Source organism: Mus pahari, chromosome 17 (assembly GCF_900095145.1).
Source record: "Mus pahari chromosome 17, PAHARI_EIJ_v1.1, whole genome shotgun sequence".
Taxonomy (NCBI): Eukaryota; Metazoa; Chordata; class Mammalia; order Rodentia; family Muridae; genus Mus; species Mus pahari.
The window spans coordinates 59249879-59269470 of record NC_034606.1 but is presented as its reverse complement, the minus strand read 5'-3'; the positions used below and the strand labels follow the sequence as shown (position 1 = coordinate 59269470).

At 45.6% G+C, this 19592-nt stretch overlaps 1 protein-coding gene across 2 annotated transcripts in view; it reads right to left on the bottom strand.

Annotated features, from left to right (window-relative positions):
• Window positions 1-19592, bottom strand: part of Irak4 (interleukin 1 receptor associated kinase 4) — a 38021-nt gene that overhangs the window by 17883 nt on the left and 546 nt on the right. For both annotated transcript variants that reach the window (XM_021216167.2, XM_021216166.2), the window contains exons 2-9: window positions 14683-14850; window positions 10471-10616; window positions 7857-8039; window positions 6952-7112; window positions 5234-5298; window positions 3353-3467; window positions 2831-2940; window positions 395-578 (exon numbers count right to left, since the gene is read on the bottom strand). In XM_021216167.2, the coding sequence (XP_021071826.1) occupies window positions 395-578; window positions 2831-2940; window positions 3353-3467; window positions 5234-5298; window positions 6952-7112; window positions 7857-8039; window positions 10471-10616; window positions 14683-14843 (1125 nt within the window). In that variant the 5' untranslated portion in view covers window positions 14844-14850. The remainder of the gene's footprint in view (window positions 1-394; window positions 579-2830; window positions 2941-3352; window positions 3468-5233; window positions 5299-6951; window positions 7113-7856; window positions 8040-10470; window positions 10617-14682; window positions 14851-19592) is intronic.

Here is a 19592-nt window from a genome sequence, read left to right as displayed (position 1 = left end):
CAATTATTTTCTTGCAGTCGTTAAAAAGAAATCAACTCAACCCTTTTAAATATTGGGAATCGCTCATAAACTTTCTGGTGTCACCAGAGGCTAATGTGAATAGTTTATATATTTATATAGGAGAGGGGAAAAAAACACACACATGCACTAAAATATTTTAATTTAATTCACAATTTAAAAAGAATGATCATTGGTTGGAAAGACGGCTTAGCAAAGTAAAGGCACTTGCCACCAAGCCTAGAGACCTGCATCTGATCTCTGGAACCAACATGGTGGAAGGAGAGAAATGGCTCCCGAAAGCGACCCTCTGGCTCTTGGCATGCGTATGCTGTGGCATGTGCACATACACACACTATAAAATACGCGCAAAACAGTAAGGACAGTGATCACGTACCACACCGAAGCTGTAGATGTCGGATTTGGGTGTTATTTCGCCTCGCAAAGCTTCGGGTGCCATATAAGCCGTTGTGCCCACAATTCGGCTGGTCATGACCGTCTGCGCTAGCCTTGCAGAAGCCCGTGCAAGCCCAAAGTCAGATATTTTGGCAGTAAAGTCTTTGTCTAGTAAGATATTTGCACTGGAAAAGAAATTAAATTTGAAGGTAGAAAACATTCCTCTTGCCTAGGATATCCAACAGGTTCTTAGGAAGAGGTGTATAATGTAATATGACATGTTACATGTTATATACATTATATACACACATGTCACATTGTGTGTCATTTTATATGTACAGTAAAGAAGCCTGAAATATATTCAAATCAGTCAATTATTCGGATGACAGCAAGAGAAAAATAATTGTTCTCCTTTCTTATCTTGGAGATGTTGAAGGGAATAAAGACAGGATAATATTTTCTCTCAAGGGAGGTGCATTTTCAGTATGCCACAGATAGCTAGTTACTAGTCACAGCACACAAAGGCTTCCAAATGGCACTTTCTCTTAAAAAAATTTTTTTTAATGGTTCTGGTGACCAAGTGCCCCACTTCAGTGACCAAGTTCACTGAAGCTAGGCAGTGGCTTTTCTCCTGAACGATACCCCTAAGTCAAAAGCACCATTTTGTCGAAGTCATTTTAATTCCCACTGGGCTATATTTGGACGTCTGATGTAGTACACCATGGGAGTTCAGTCTTGTCCACACTGTGTAAGAGTCCTAAGGGACTTGGAACATGTCAGCCTCTACATGTCACCGGCCATTTGTATGTGCTGGGAGTCTGCGTTCTCACAGCTACACAGGCCGTCTTAGCCAGTTCTACTGAGCTGAGGAGGACACAGAAGCCATGGCTCAACCTTATTTAATGATGCTTCTGTCTCCCCTCCTGACCTCCTGGCCTTGTATCCAACACTCTTGTATTCCAAAGTTCCCTGAGATACGTTTCTAGAAATGAGTGAGAACATGTGATATTTGTCTTTCTGTGTCAGGGTTTGAGATTAGTCAGATGTAGCATCTTAACTCCTCTCCTAACATTTCTCAGTACGTTTAGGAACAAATTTCAAACCAAACCACTGCAATCTTTCCCCCATCCTTCCTTCACAATCCTTTGTGTGCGCGCGCGCACGCGTGTGTGTGTGTGTGTGTGTGTGTGTGTGTGTGTGTGTGTACAGGCTGTCATCTACCTATGTGTTCATAGAGTTTATTAGGTGTCTTTTGGGGACTGTTTCACCCCCTTTGCTTGGGGATTAGGAGTCCTTGGGATTTAATCCTGGGCCCTTATGCTGTACCTTTCCTTCACACATCAGGAACATGCAACTGCTATGCACATTTATATGTTCAGCTCAGCCTCTGATATCATATTGTCCTCTAAGCCTCTATACTTCCGTACCTTAACTCAGCATACACACCTCTCCTAAGCACACCCCAGCCTAGGCCCCTTCCAGTCCTTTCTATTCAAGCAGTCATACCATAGTCATTCCCAGAATACAACTGTGCATGCTGTGAGTTCAGAGGTCCTTCTTGAAAACCCTCTTTTCCTGGACCCTCTACAGCTGAGATAAGCACCTGTCATCTTCATTGTTCCTGCCTGCCCGCTTCTGCTCATGTGAACTGTGTCTATCAAGATGTCTATAGCAATCTAATTAACTACCCCTGGTTTTAAACTGCCCCACCCTAGACTTGACACTCCACACTTGGATATGGCGCTGTTGCCTTACAGCTTTCAACAGCATCTTCTTACATTTACCATCTGACTCTTGTCTTCGTTGATCCGATGCTATAGGACCAGGGTCCTCAGTCATCTATTTAAATTCCTCTCATGTCTTCTACCTGTCACTTCCTGCACACTGGTCACATTGTAATCATCTCACTTCCTGTGACTCACCACCCCTTCACATCCCTTCTTACCCTTCACCCTATACGCTTATTCTTTCCAGAATATTCTCCTTATATTTTATACAGCAACCCTCAAACTGTGCTTCCTTATTTCCAGCTCATCGTTCAGGTCTCAGCTTCTTTCAAAATCCCTTCTTTATACCAATACTGAGCGCTACGTTAAACACTTGAAACACTCATTACTTTCGTGATTATCTGATTGACGCTGAATTCAGTTCTGAGATACATCCACTAACCTTATCATGTACAATGTCTAGCATGCAGCAGGTAAATATTCAACTAGGTAAATAACAAGAGTGGGGAGTGGGGCTAAAATATCCATGAAGGTTGAAGGTGAATCAGGAAAAGCAAGTCATGGATATTAGAATACTGCGGATCATAGTCTGACACGCAAAGGGCTCTCCAGTGATAGGGGAACAAGACACACATGCAAAGAGCAAATGAAATAAGAGAGAGAATTATTCTTTAAAGACGGCTTCCCAGCATTTCTGACGGTAGACTTACCTTTTAATATCTCTATGAATGTGATGATTTTCATGTAGAAAACTGATGCCGTTTGCTGTGCCCTGAGCAATCTTGCATCTCGTGTGCCAGGAAAGTGGTGGAGTACCATCCTTGTGAAGAAACAAACTGATTTGAAACAATTGCTTAGGTTAAAAAAAAAAAAAGATCCAGAGGAAACACATAATAGTATTTTTTTTGGGGGGGGGGTCAACCAATAAAAGGGATGCATCACTAAGGGATACAATTTTTAAAGTTTGCCAAAAAAAAAAAAACCTCAAATAATATTAAGTGGATTCTGCACATCATGCTTGAATATAAAAACACACCACCATGTCCTCAACATCTAGCCTTGGCTGACGCTTCTGCATCTTAAATGGGTAATACCGGTCCACACATGAACTATGTCGTTTTGCAGAAACCAGAAAAATACTAATTTAATGTGGTTTAAGTCCTGACCAGATGTGAACACTAGCAATCCAGCACAGGAACAGAAAGCGAGGCAATCGGCCCCAAGCGTCTTACCAGGCAGGACAGTCTGTCCAGCAAGGAACCGTTGGGCATGTACGCATACACTAAGCACAGGTTGTCGCTGTCGCTGGAGAAGCCGAGCAGCTCCACCAGGTTCTCATGCTGGCACCTGTGACAGGAGACGTACCCGTGAAAACTGTTGTAGTAAATATTGGCAGGGGTTACTCTATTTAAGAATTTTATCTGAAAGATCTAAGAGATACCTGCCTGTAGCTATATAACTAGACACCTATAGATCGTATGTAATACGGTGGATGTTCATAACCTGCTAACTCACTCGTTGGAACTGTTGGTTCTTTCCTGTAAACAGTTCTGGTTTCAGTGACACTGACCCACGACAGAAACGAAGCCCTCCCAGTTCTGTAGTCACGGCTTGATCGGATCGGATCAGTGGAACCTGAGACAGGTTAGTTCAGGACAGAGCTCTGATGCCCATCTCTGCTCCGAGCATTTTGCAAGATCTGGAAACTTGTAACGCGGATGAATCATCTAACGTAACAAAACTCTGACAGACTGGAGGCACGGCTTTGTAGGAACAATGGAACGATCTTCACTTACATTTACCTTTGTTACTTATGATCTTTAACCAAGTAAGTGCTTGTCTACAGTCCAGGTTTTTTTGGTACACTTGACAGAAATGAGTTATAAAAACTGCAGAGTAGCCGGGTGTGGTGGCTCAAGCCTTTACTCAGTACTCGGGAGGCAGAGACAGGCGGACTTCTGAGTTCAAGGTCAGCCTGGTCTACAAAGTGAGTTCCAGGACAGCCAGAGTTATACAGAGAAACCCTGTCTCGAAAAATAAACAAACAAACAAACAAACAAAAACAAAAATAAAAACAAAAAAACCAAAAAACTGCAGAGCTACAAAGCGCAGGTTTCATCAGAAAGCACAGTGCTGCCACCTCCTGGACATATGGTGCATGGCACGACGACAACCTCAGCTTCAGGCTCCCCTGCATACAGAACATGGTACTACCAGGTAACGGTGTCACGCAACATGGATGCTGTGAGAATTAATGAATACCTGAAGCACGCATGGCACATGAGAGATGTCCCATTATTCATTTTGCTCGTTCCAACCCATCTACAATTCTATCTAACCTTGTATAAAAGGAATACTCTCAGAAGTGTAAGTTAAATCGATAAATGCTGTTGCCGCCGAATTTGCATTTTTAAAAATACAAATAGTTGATAGTTGCTGAGTTTCTATTATCTATAAAGTAGGTGGGAGCTCACCTGTTTCATTTCATTAACCTTCACAGTATGTATCATCTTAGTCCCTACTGGGTAGCGTCCGAAGGTACTTCGATTAGGTCACTCTGCGTCAATATACTCTCAACATTTTTGCATATGGGCTTTCCCTAGTTTTCTATGAGTTTTAACTTCTCTGAGGGTCTGTCACTTTATAAATAATATTGATTGACTGATTGATTGATTTCTGAGTCAGGATCTTCCTACATAGTTCCAGCTGTCTTGGGATTTGCAATGTAGCACAGGGTGTCCTTGAACCCACAATCTTCCTACTTCAACCTCCCAAGTACCGGCATTACAGGAGTGTGCCATCATTCTTGGACTTCTAAATGGTACTTTTTTTTTTCTTAAATCACTACAACCGATCTGTCAGGAATTCTTGGAATATAAACCCTGATAAATGGAAAACAGTTCAAATCCTATGGAACTTTGTTGTGATTTACAATACTGACCGCCTTCAATCTGCAGGCATGTGAGAATATGTGGTCATGTGATCAGAGAATCCATAGTGTTTGTCTCAACCCCGTACCTTCACACACTTGCATCTGCACTTTATGGGGAAACCAGGCCCCTCGCCCTATGCCATGCTCTCTCCTCAGGCCACGCTGGAACATCAACACTTACTTTGCCATTACTTTAATTTCTTGATCAAACTGTTGCTTTAGTTCTTCAGTACTGATTTCAACCATCTGTGAAAATAAGAATATATATCGTGACATGGTCAACAGCTCCGGAAAGAGTCCTCGGCTGACTTGCTTACTTTAAAACTACACGGTGAACCAGGTCTGGTAGTGTAGAAGTGTACTTCCATATACATGGGAGGCCAAGGCCCGAGAACGTCAAGTTCAAGGCCTGCTTGGCTCGAAGAATGTGTTCGAGGGTGGCCTCTGCAACTTGATCTTTGCTCCAAGTGAGACATTAAGAGGGCTGGGGTATAGCTCAGTGGTCAAGTGCTGGCCCGACATATACAAGGCTGAGGTTCAACACCAGTACAGTAAAAGACATAAAAGCAGTGTCTTGCCATGGTCTGCATGCTTGGTTCTGGCAATCTGACAGGGAGCTACAGGAGGATTAAGAAGGACAGACAGACATAAGTAACATGAAGGTGGGATCAGGTGAGATGGAGCCATTCTAGCAACCCACATACTCAGGGTTTTTACCTGTAGCAAGACCTGGGAAGCCAGTGAGCTAATCTTGGTAAGAGAGAGCCTCTGCAGGGGAGCAGGGGACTCTGGCTGCAGTCACCGGGGATGGGACAACAGAGGCTGGGACCTATTACACCAAATGGGTTTAGCTAAAGGTCAACCATTTGCCAACATCCAGACTCACACCAGAGGAAGGCCTGGCCCTTCCCAAGAAAAAGAAAACGTCACCACAGAGAAATTTTAAAAAGAATTCTATGTCACCTGCAGATGGAAGCAGGTGTGAGCAGGAAAAGAGAATCAAATCCTACGAAAGCCCCCCGCAACAGAAATGACAAGGGATGCCTATGCTGGCTACACAGGCGCGAGATTGACATTTTAGAGATAGGAACGACAGATTGATAACATAGTTAATCAATAATTACAAGTAAAAAACACTTATAGAAATGGGAACCAAGGACAGACAAGGAAACTCCTTTTTTATAATATGTATTTTTAAAAAAACATTATTTTTGCCGGGCATGGTGGTGTACATCTTTAATCCCAGCACTCGGGAGGCAGAGGCGGGAGGATCTCTGTGAGTTCCAGGCCAGCCTGGTCTTTAGAATGAGTTCCAGGATAGCCAAGATGATAGAGAAACACTGTCATATATATATATAGTGTGTGTGTATGTATATGTATATATACACACATATATGTATATGAATATATGTAATATTTTGAATTACATTTATTTAGTGTGTGTATGTGCACACACACACGTGAACAACAACAACTCGTGGGAGCCAGTTCTCTTCTTCTACCATGTGGTCCCAGGGAGCAAACTCAGGTTATTAGGCTCTCAGGCGCATGCCTTTACCTACTGAGCTATCTCACTGGCACCTAACATATTTTTAAATTCGACAGGTCCTATTCAGATAAAATTTCCTCAGTATCTTATTCTTAATCTAAATTATGTCTGAGGCATTGCAGTGGAAGGCTTCCTCACGTCACCTGGTGAACCTATCACATGGCCAAGGTGATTCTATATCTGTGCCTATACACTTTCCTAGGGGTAGGTGTCATAACCCTCCATAGGTTCACACGTGATCAGAGGCACCGGCTTAGGACCGGTCTGCCTGATGAGAGTAATCACTGGGATAATGGATCCCGTGAGGGTGGCTGGTGGCTCCTCTGAGAGAAGGAAGGAAGACGACTTACCGCTCCGAGCTTCTTTACCGCCACGGTGGTGTTGTTCACACAGCCCTTGTACACCACTCCAAATCCGCCCTCTCCCATTCGGTTGCCACCGGCGGACGCGGGTCGCTCGTCGAAGTTGTTTGTGATGCTCTTCAGTTCGTGGAATGAGAAGCTGTGGAACCCTGCGGCAAAGACAGAGCAAGGAGAAGGTGCCCACCCAAGGAAACCTGGCTTCAATGACTGACATCTGCTCAATGTGAAGATTACATAGACACACACGCGCACACACACACACACACATACACACACACGCACTCACACGCACACATGTACACGCTCATGCACACGCACATGCATGCACGCGGAGGCACACACATACACACGCATACACACACACATAGACACACACTCACGCTCACATGAGATACAGGCTGTAACCTTCATTACAATTACCCTTGGTGATTCTATATCAAACACTCTACCCCTACCTAAAATACTTATTTGACTAAATCTGGTCTACTCCCCCAAATCACTAGTCACACTTAAAAATTATCTTCTCTATATATTTAGTTTTGAGACACAGTCTCAGAGACCTGGTTAGCCTTGAATTTGCAGTCCCGATGAAGCTGCCCTCACACTCCTGGCCTCGCTGCCTCTGCCTTCCAAGTGTCGGGCGCACTGGTGCACAGCCCCATGCCCACTTGTTTTCTCTCTTACGCATTGTGTCTGTACGCATGTCCCCCTGCCTCAAGTCACTGAAAGAATAGCAACGGATGCAAAGCAGATGGTACTTGATAAACTTCTAAGAAAGGAACCATCGAAGGATGCTGCCACGGTGACCCCTGCCCGCTGTACGCAGAGAGGTTTACTTTAAATCACGGTAGTGGCAGATCCATCAGTGGTAAGGAATAGGCAGTGTTACATACGAGTGTCGCTGGATTCTACACTTCTATTGTCTGGACTTGAGGAGTCGGGTGGCTCGTAGCTGTTTTCTAGCTTCGGCATAGGCATTACAGAGGTCCTGCCCCTTTCCTGACAAGGCTCATGTGTCTGTGCCACTGTTGCCGCTTCTCTCGGAGGCAGGCTGTTGACGGTTTGGGGAACGGCATCTGTCGAGCAAGAAGACTCGGTTAGTTTCGGTGTGAGAAAAGTTTGTGTGAAAAAAAACAGTGTTGTGGTTTGAATGAAAATGGCCTTTAATCCCAGCACTTGGGAGGAAGAGGCAGGCAGATTTCTGAGTTTGAGGCCAGCCCGGTCTACAAAGTGAGTTCCAGGACAGCCAGGGCTATACAGAGAAACCCTGTCTCGAAAAACCAAAAAAAGAAAAGAAAAGAAAATGGCCTCCGTAGGCTCAGAGGGAGTGGCTCTGTTAGGAGGTGTGGCCTTGCTGGAGGAAGTGTGTCACTGGGGGGCAGGCTTTGAGGTCTCAGATGCTCAAGCCAGGCCCAGTTTCTGTCTCTGTGTGTCTCTCTCTCCCTCCCTCCCACCCTTCTGCCAGCTGGTCTGGATGTAGATCTCTTGCTACCTCTCCAGGATCACATCTGCCTGGGTGTCACCATGCTTCCCACCATGATGATAACCGACTAAACCTCTGAAACTGTAAACCAGCACCAATTAAACGTTTTCCCTTATATGAGTCATGTTGTCTCTTTACAGCAGGAGAAACCCTAACTACAACAAAGAGGAACTCACAGGCAGCTCACAAAGCACAGGAAGATACCCCAGTAGGACGCTGTTGGTTGTGATAAAAATGAATAGGCAGAGTGGTTCAGAGCCACTGGGGAAGTAGGAGACACTACTCATTTAAGAATAGAGAACCGGCTGGCATGGCAGTGCCCACCTGTGATCCCAGCACTTTGTGCAATCAGGAGTATCAAGTTCAACTTTGGTCTTGACTACATAGTAAGTGTCCTGGCTGGTTTTGTGTGTCAACTTGACACAGGCTGGAGTTATCACAGAAAAAGGAGCTTCAGTTGGGGAAATGTCTCCATGAGATTCAGCTGTAAGGTATTTTCTCAATTAGTGATCAAGGGGTGAGGGCCCATTGTGGGTGGGACCATCTCTGGACTGGTAGTCTTGGGTTCTATAAGAGAGCAGGCTGAGCAAGCCAGGGGAAGCAAGCCAGTAAAGGACATCCCTCCATGGCCTCTGCATCAGCTCCTGCTTCCTGACCTGCTTGAGTTCCAGTCCTGACTTCCTTTGGTGATGAACAGCAATGTGGAAGTGTAAGCTGAATAAACCCTTTCCTCCCCAACTTGCTTCTTGGTCCTGATGTTTGTGCAGGAATAGAAACCCTGACTAAGACAGTAAGTACAAGGTCAGTCTTGGCTATGTGAGATTCTGTTTCAAGAACAAACAATTGAACATTTACATACTGACACACACACACACACACACACACACACACAAAGACACATACACACTGATACACACACACACAGGCACAAACACAAACAGACACACACACAGGCCCACACCCAGACACACACACACACACACACACAACATACACGCACACTGACACATACACACAGGCCCACACCCAGACACACACACACACACACTGACACACACAACATACATGCACACTGACACACATACACACAGGCCTACACCCAGACACATACACACTGACACACACTGACACACACAACATAAATACACACTGACACACATACAAACACATACACTGACACATATACACTGACACACACAGACACACTGACACACACAGAACATATATACACAGTGACACACATACACTGACACACACAGAACAGACATACACAGTGACACACACACACAATGACACACATACACTGACACTCACACACACAATGACACACTGACACACAGAACATACATACACAGTGACACACATACAAACACACGCTGACACACATATACTGACACACAAACACACATACACAAACACTGACACAAAAACACACACATACACACACACACTGACACACAGACACACACACACAAAGAGGTGGGTGGGATACAAAGAACATCCTAGACACTGAACTCATTGCTGTGAGTCCCACTCAGGACGTGTGGCATGGAGTCCAGGAATCCACACGTCCCACGGGAACTCTAGCCGATTCTTCACACAGCAATGGTTGCGATCCACCAGTGTGTCAGAGGAGAAAGCAGTGTGGTAACGAGGAGGAGGGCAGAACCATCCTAACAGTGGGATGCAGTGTAAGGAAACCATGGTGATGGGCGTGTCAAGGTGAAGGTGAACAGGGTTGAGAGAGAGAGAGAGGCCCGTCTCAAAAGAATAAAGCCTTACAGGCCACTTCTTCATCCCCCTAAGTCGCTGCCCCGCAGAAGACTGCCCTGACTTTGATCGGGTCAGTCCAGTCCTTGAGCGTCTGTCACTCATGGTCCACAGCATGTGGTACCCAGAATGTTAAAAGCTAGAGAGAGCTGGAAGAAGGAGCAGACTCAATGTCGGGTCTGTTCATTACACTAAAGAGTAAACAGATTCTGGGTCTCCAGGCAGCTGTTCGCGCCCTGGACACCCTCATTTACCCGGCAGCAGGAGCGTGGCGGGGGCAAACAGCTCAATCTGGACCAGAAGATCCACAAGGTCGCCAACTGTGCAGTTCGTGGTGCCCCAGTCAAACAGCAGTTCACAGGTGGGGCTCTTCCCGGTCTGAAGTAAGGCTTCGAATCTCCTGAAAAGCAAGAAACAAGGCTAGCACGCAAGGAAAGTTCCTATGGAAATAAGCAACGAGCTCTGCACCTCCCATTCCCTTCTGACTGTCACCGGGCCTCCTGAGGACAGGGAAGGAAAGGCATCAACAAGGTGCAAAAAGATAGCAGAAAAGGAGCTGATGATAGTGATGATGGTGGTGATGATGATGATGATGGTGGTGGTGGTGGTGGTGGTGGTGGTGGTGGTGAAGATGATGATTATGCAGCAAGTTAACAATTAGGGCCAGAGAGATGTTCCGTGGTTAAGAGCACTGGTGGCCCCTACAGAGAACCAGGGTTTTGTTCCCAGCATCCTCATGGCAGCTCACAACTACCTGCATTTCCAGTTCCAGGAGATCTCATACTACCTTCTGACCTCTACAGTCATGAAAAACACATGTGCTGTACATACATACACATGGGCAAAGCATGCAGCGGCATAGAATCAAATAAAATAACTCTTTTTAAAAAGCAAGTTAACTTCTGGGCCTGGGAGATAGCTCAGTTGGTTACATGCTTGCCGTGTCAGTGTGAAGACTCCTCAGGACCTGAGTTTGGATTCTCCGCATCCATGATAAAGAGGCCAGTGTAGGGCACCTGCGGTGATATCGGGCTGTAGAGGCAGTGACAGATGCAGCCCTGAAGCTCACTGGTTAGTTAGTCTAGATCAGTTGTTCTCAATCATGTAGATATCCTGCATACCAGATATTTTACAATTCATAACAGTAGCACAATTAGAGTTAAGAAATGGTGACAAAATAATCTTATGGTTGGGATCACCACAACACGAGGAATTGTATTAAAAGGCCACAGCATTAAGAAGGTTGAGAGTCACTAGTAGAGGAGTTTTAATCCAGCAATATGGCTGCTCTGTCAAGAGATCACATCCAAAGACCTTCCACGCCTGTGTGATCTGGCTCGACGTTCCCTTAGCACACACCATTAATCCCTACTGCAGGAGTATACACCTTGAATCCCTCTGGCTGGAATATTGACATGTCCTTAGTATACACCTTTAATCCCAAACAATGAAGGTAAGGTAAGTTTGTAGAAGGAAGCACCCATGTTTGAAAGTGATGTCTAATTGAGGGACAAAGTGATGAATCAGAGAAAGATATGACAGAATGAGTCAGAGATAGGATACGTCTAACTCTCCAGAGAACAGGCAGGAGAGGCTACTAAGAGAGCAACACACACACACATACACACACATACAGAGAGGGGGGGGGGAAAGAGAGAGAGAGAGAGACAGAGACAGAGACAGAGACTGAGAGAGACAGAGAGGCAGAGACTGAGAGAAGGCAGTTTTACCTGGACAGTTTTACAGAGACAGGTTGCAGGTGAAGAATAAGCCAGAGAATGAAAAGGAGCCAGAAGATTAGAACAGATTGCCAGAGTTAGTTTGAGATCATTCAGAGCAATTCAGTCAGAAGTCAAAAGAAGCCAGTTTGAATCCGTCAGCTTGGAGAGGAGTTTGGGCTAGGACAGCTGTGTTGAACCAGCCAGTCAGAATTCAGAAAGAGCCAGTGAGACTCTGAAAGGACAATTACATCTGGAGAATAAAAGTTACTTTTACAACCACTGGTCTAGGCGAATTGGTAAACTCCAAGCTCTGTGAGATACTCTGTCCCAAAGAATAACGTGGAACAAGATGAGGAAGGCATCTGATATTGACCCCTGGCCTCCACAAGCATGTACTCTTAACATGCACATACAAACACAAATACACATATGACAATGAAACCCAGCCAGTTAATATTATTTACCAATTATTTCCTGTATTTACTCAGAGAGCTACAGGATACAACCAGCTGTAGAGAAAGTCTGCGAATGTTACTAGTTTACCATGCGGCTTCTAGGCTGGGATGGGTGGAGTGCTTAGCTGTGAGCCACACAGCACACTCGAATGTACTCAAGTTCAGATCCAAATTCAGAGCTCTTCTGATCAAACCACTTAGTTATACTGCAATGTCTTACATGCACCTCATACTACGTGTTCGGTCTTCCAGCTGTATAGTTTTAAATGCCTGTCTGTTTCATGAAGCAAAGTGTCCCAATGCTTAGATCTTAGCTATATTTAATGAAATAGAAGGGAAATCATCTTTTTTTGGGGGGGGGGGAGTTCAAGTCTTCAAAGTTTAAAATTAGCTTTGGAAAGTACTACTGAAAACTTAACCAAGACAGCTCATTTTATTTTTCTTCCAAAGCTTTTACTTGGAAAACTTGCAAACTTAATAACAATTTTTGAAAGAATAGCTCAGTGAACGACTTACTTTCCATCTAGATTTACGGATTGGCCAATTGGTAACCTCTGGCCACATCTGCACTCTTCTGAATGCTCTCTCCCCCCCCAGTTGCCCCCCTCCCTGTCTCAGTCTCTCTCTGTCCCTCCCCACCCCTCTTTCTCTTTTATACCCTACAGTATAGGCCAGTTATCTTGTCTGTGTCTCACCGTCTCCATTTACCTGACTACTTTTAATTAGTAATTTCAATCATTATTAACTTTTTTTTTTTTGTAGGAACTACACAGGAGGTAATGCATTCTTCCTGCTACATCATACCCAGAGACAAAAAATGGACTCACAGAGTTTGACCACTTGGATAACGGGATGTGCTTCAGGTTTCCTCATGAGACACGGACCCCTCTAAGCTGGTGCACACCTGCCATCCTACCACTTAGAGGATGGAAGATGGAGGATCACTTGTCCCAGGCTAGCCTTGCAAGTATGAGGCCAGCCTTGGCTACAGGAGACCCTGTCACTAGCAACAGTTAACTTTCTCCTCCTTGATGAATACAGTATTTGTGGATAAAACCTTTAACTTTTGGGCCCTGATGAGCCTTGTGGGAACCGTCTTCACTGGTGGCTGCATGTTGCTAACCCCCAAACTCCTGCATCTTGACAGTTTTTTGGCACTGTGCAGCAAGCTCCCTTCCATTTTAATGGAAATAACAACAAACTATCCTTGGAAATTTGGTTTTCAAGTTTGAAAGCCGAGAGCTTTGGTTGGCAATCCGACTAGGCTCCACCCCACAGTTACCTGGCAATGGCCAGGTGTGCCTGACTCACTGTAAAAGGGGGTTTTGGGGGAGGGCCTCCCTCCCCCACCACCTGCTCTTGCTCCCCCTCTCTCTCTCCACAGGCTCATAGCCTGCCTCCACTCTTCTACTCTCCCTCCCTCCCCTGCTCTGCCTTTCTCTCAATCCCCCTCCCCGTGCCCTAAATAAACTCTATTCTGTGTCACATCACCTGGCTGGTCCCTAAGTGGGAAGGGATGCCTCAGCATGGGCCCACAGACTCACACACCCTTCCCCCACACCATACCGCACCTCCAACAAAAGTATTCCTTCCTTCTTGTATCTTTTTGTAAAACAGCAGCTTTCCCCTTGCACTTAACACTTAACACTTAATGCCTTCGTGGAGCAGACACTTGCTGGAAGGTCAATATGGAAGCCCAGGCTTTAGAGTCTGATTTTAAAAAATTAGGAAGAATTTATTTTTTCGTTATATGTAAGACAAAACTCAACACTGAGCTTTATTGCAAAACAAAACACAAGATTAAAATTCGAACTTGTGTTTTCTGCTGAATTGAGGAGAGATGTAAGAGAGGCGACTACAGGAAGCTGTTAGAAAATCCTAGATCCAAGAATCCTGGGTGAGTAAGGACATATGGGCACTCATCCTTGCTTACACACTGCAAAGTGTAGACTCTAAAATCTCATTAGATTCTTACAATAGCCTTCTGTCTCTTCAGTTTGGACATGCAAAGCCTGAAGCAGCGTAAACTGTTCTTGGCCCAACAAACTTAATTAGAACAAAGATGGGGGGCTGGATTCTAGCTCAAAAACACATTTGTGGGCTCACACCTTTAGCTCAGACATGCTGGCAATTTTAGCAAAAATTCTATATACAAAAAACTTAAATATTACCAATACCATCACCATGATTGAAAGGTTCACCTTCTAAACTGTCACGTTATACAGTAGTCAAGCCCGCATCCTTCTTGTGATGGGGAGGACTCAGAAAAGAAAAATAAACACCACATTACCTTATATGAAACTGATTGTATCTGTCATCACCGGACGGCTTTTTGATAGCTACTGCTAATTTCTTCCACCCTTCTTGAGGATCAATAAAATCCGACAGCTTCCTAAGGATTCCAACATTGAGGCTGCGTACGTATGTCGATGGTGTCAACGGCTTGTTCATCTTCTACCTGAAATATGAAAGATTCCTATTACAATTTTACAACAAGTCAACAGGGTGGTTGTGGCACATGCCTTTAATGTCAGCACTCGGGAGGCAGGTGGGTCTTTGAGTTGTGAGTTCGAGGCCAGTCTGGTCTACGGAGTGAGTTCCAGGACAGCCAGGGCTACCTAGAGAAACACTGTCTTGAAACAAACAAACAAACAAACACCAACAATACTTTACAACAGTTTCAGAGACAGCATCTAGAAGCCTCCCATCATACACTGCTATACTGCGTGAGATGCTGGCATCCGACCATCCGAGCACAGAGCAGCTCTCACTCCAACCTGTCTCCTGTTGACGGGCATCTAAGCACCCACCAGGACTTTTCTTTTCCTTCTCACAAACAGATATTGGAAAACTTCCTCCTGACACTGGGATTTTTTTCAAGTGAAATTTATAAAAGGCAATGAGCCTGTTGGAAAGAGGCCTGGGAGCATCTTCAAGAGTCAAATCTATTACATTAACAAGAGACCTACCTTTGAATTTATTTCTCTCAACCAGTACTCATCTACTATGACAGTGTTTTCAGTGGCATATTTATTTCACTTTATGTGTATGTGTATTTTGTGTGCACGTGTGTCCGTGCACCGTGTGCCTGTCTGGTGCCTGTAGAGGTCTGGGGGGTTGAGGGGCACCAGACCTTCTGGAACGAGAGTTTATGATTTTGAGCCACCACATGGGGGCTGGGACTTGAACCTGGCTCCTCTGCTCACTACCAAGAGTGCTTAACCACTGAGGCGTCTCTGCAGCACCTGCTAGAAAAGATTTTTACCCAACAATCTTTGGTAAAAGTAAAAACAAACAAACAAACAAACAAGCAAGCGAATTTATATAGCATTAAAAGACATGTCCTGCCCACCCACCTACTTTTTAATGACACATACGAGAAGAACTGGTTTGAGCCTGTGAGACCTGCATGATTTACTGTTTTCTGTATGGCGGCATCGGTGGCCTGTCACTGTGCCTACCCCCTTGATAGTACCTTTTCTTGCTTGATCCTCCTGGTTCGTTATTCCACCTTGGAGAGTCGCAGCTAAGACCACCTCCCTGTTCCTTGTTCTGTGGATGTACTGCCCAGGCTGAAGGGAACACGCCTTTTCACGGGGCCTCTGGGACTCACTTAACCTTTGACTTCTCTCTGTCTTATGTGACCATTTCCCACGTTTATACCTCTCTCGGCACTTTCTCTGTCCCTTATTCGCAGCAGACAATAATCTTTCTTTTCAATTAATCAAGAGAAATAGACTCGTATTATTTTTTTCTATACATTTCCGTTTTTTAAAATACAACTAATCTTGGGTACATGAGTAATATATCCAAGTGGTACAGCATATAAAAGCTATAAGACAGTAAAAAGAATGTCTGTCTGCACGTAGAGGTGTCTATGCTAGGACTCGTGTCTCTCTGGCCTTCATTGTCCACCACACCTAAATAGGCTGACTTTCCCCAACCTAATGATCATTCATCACTGTACCATGTATTTGTAATCATGTGATTAGTTGCTTGTTCTCAGCCATTAGACTTTAAGCTCCGCGAGTTAAGGGCCAAACTCATTTTGTTCTTTAATGTGACTTATACGTTATAGATTCCAGTGTTGTGTGGTATGGTTTGAATGTGAAATATCTCCCTAAAGCTCTTGTTTGGAAGGCTTTGTCACTATTATAGTAGTGTAGGGGGCAGGGAGGAGGGGAGAGGCCGGCATGTTTGGATCATGAAGGCTCTCCCGTTATCTACCAATGTATTCATCCATGGACGGAGTCTGAACTTCATGGGGTGTTGGGAATCGGTGGTAACGTTGGGAGGCGAGACCCACCTAGATGGAAAGGCTGAATTGGGGTGTGCCTTGAAGGATGTGACCCCGTTCCCCCTCCCATCCCTTCTTCCTTCCCTCTTTCTCTCTACCCCTCTCTCCATAGCATGAGGTAAGGAGATTGGTCCCACTATGTGCTCTCTGCCTCCTAATGCTCCTCACAAGGCTGTACAGTTATCACCTCCTGACTTACATTCTGGATCTCTGCTATCTGCTACGTTTTATTGTGGCTCCTGGGATAGAGCATCCTTTGAGGCACCCTAAGGTCCCTTCTACATCACTCATTTTGTCACTTTGAAGCAGCTGAATCAGTGAAACCCTAAGCACCGGAGAGCAGCTTGGATGACCTCTGGGGGGAGCAATGGGCCATCAGCTTGGATGACCTCTGACCTCTGAGGGAGACCAATAGGCCATCCAGCTCCACCCTCTTCACGGTTGTAGACCTTGTTTCCAGGACTCAGACCTAAAGCCGTTGGGGCTGACGCCATCTCTGCGTCCATTAACCTCTGTGAACCATCGGAGCTCAGAAAACCTTACATGTCAAATCTGCTTGACACCCGTCGGGACCGGCTCAATTCCTTGGCAGCTGCAGTGCTCAGAAAGACTAGACCTAACTGCTAGGGGTGGCCTCTGTGCCCTCCTCTATGAACAATGCTCATGGATTGAGATGGGGCCCAAAGACACAGGGAACAGACAAGAAAGAAAAAAAAAAAAAAGAAAAAAAACCAAACAACAACAAAATCATAAAAAGCACCAAAACAAACAAACAAACAACCCCCCACACACAAAAACAAAAAACCCAGCAAGCTTCCTCCTATAAGAAATTTTGGTTCCCCTCCCCTTGGTCACTTCTTCCTTATGCCTTTACCCAGTCTGAACTTCCCCCTATACCCAAACAAACATGTTCCACATAAGCTGTCCCAATGCCTCTCACCCTGCAGCAGCCCCGTTTGCCTGATGCATCTGCCACAAGACCTTTCAGATGCTGAGAGAGGTCCACGATTCCTAAACACTGACGTACTTCAGTGACCACTAAAATGCTTTGGGCGTACTAAAATGTAAAATGCCATCCATTCACCAAGACATGCCCTAATGTCCTATCTGTGACTGATATTCATCCAGGTGCCTGAAAAATAAAATGTTAGGAAGAATAGGGAGAAAAAGGAGGCAAGAACACAGGGGAGTTTTTATTTTAATGAGGGCCGAAGGTAGCAAGCTAAGAATGCATTTGGCAGTCTGTTAAATGCTGCCTGCGGGGGTTTGAACAGGTTTGGAGGGACTCCATTGTCCCTCATTTGAGTACTTGGCTCCCAGTGGGTGACTTGTCTTAGTTAGGGTTTCCATTGCTGTGAAGAGACACCATGACCAAGGCAACCCTTATAAGAACAACATTCATTTGGGGCTGGCTTACAGGCTCAGAGGTTCAGCCCATGATCATCGTGACAGGAAGCATGGCAGCATGCAGGCTCTGGAGGAGCAGTTCTACATCTTATTCCGAAGGCAGACAGGCAAAGACTGTCTCCCATGTGGCTAGGAGAAGGGTCTCAAAGCTCATGTACCGGAAGTGACACCGCCCCTCCAACAAGGCCACACCTCCCAATAGTGCCACTCCCTGGGCCAAGCAAATTCAAACCAGCATGTGACTCTTTGGGAGGACGAGGGTGTCACTGGAGGTGGGCTTGAGGTTTCAAGATGTGAGCCATTTCGGGTGTGTTCTCTCTGCTTCCAGTTTGGCATTCCATAAGTGAGCTCAGTTGCCGATCCATCCCAACCATTTCGTCTGCCCGCAGGCTCCCTTTTCCTTCTCCGCGCTTGCGATAGGCACTCATCCTTCTAGACCCCTAAGTTCAAGGTTGCTGTGGCCATAGTGTTCATCACGGTCATAGGAAAGTAACTAAGACGGTGTCAGATGGAGAGAGAAAGGGGCTGGTTGTCACTCTGGGTCTCAAGGACACAGGAATGAGAACAGTCATCAGGGAGGTGCCGCTGGGGAAGTTTCTGGGAAAAATGAGTAGAAGGCATGGAACTTGGAGGTGCTTCTGAGTGAAAAAAAGAAACAAAGTGGTGTGAGGCATGGCTGCTCCTGAGGGATTGAGGGGGGTCTATTGTAGACAGGAGGGAGAAAAGAGTCCAGAGTGGCTATAAACTCAGAGTGGCTGAGCCTCACCATGTGAGGAGAGAGGGGGAGGAGGAAGAGAGGTGGCCTGGGAGAGACTGACCAAGGGACTGTCATAGCCAAAATGGTTGTTATATAGGGACCAGAGGGGCTGTGGGAGGGAAGCTGGGAAGTTCAGGGTAGGAGGCAGGGTGTGACAGCCAGGAGGGCCCTGTAGCAAGCGGAGACTAGGGGGTGCTGCTGGAAGAACCTGGTAGCCAGCATCTGCTTTGCTATGTTGACAGGCGTCTCAGCTGTTTGTCCTGGGTTTGAGACCCGCACAGCTTCCACTGAGAAACAGCAAGGAGCAGGTGAGGTCAGACAGGAGGGATGGCACCCCCCAGGGTCTTAAAGCTGCAGACTTGACTTGCTTCTGACGTGAGATGAAGACACAGTGGGCGCCCAGAGAGCGATGAAGACAGCTTTTATATTCATACCTTAAGTGGAGCTGCCTGGACAATAGAATAGGGGAGCAAAGACCAAGAAGCCAGAAGATACAGCTAGAGGAGGGCTCTACAAATGTACGTGGATGTACGGAGAGGCTCTACTAATGTCCCGTTGCTGGATGTACAGTCAACAGAAGCCTGGGCTACTGTAGAGTTCGGACAAGACTGGGAGGCCCAAGTTTGGCCTGAGTGACCAGGTCAGTAGGAACGTGTAGGAAGCAGACATGTTTAGCATGAAAATAGGAGAATAAAAGAAACCTGAGCTCTTTGACATACATCTTGAAGAATTACCCCCA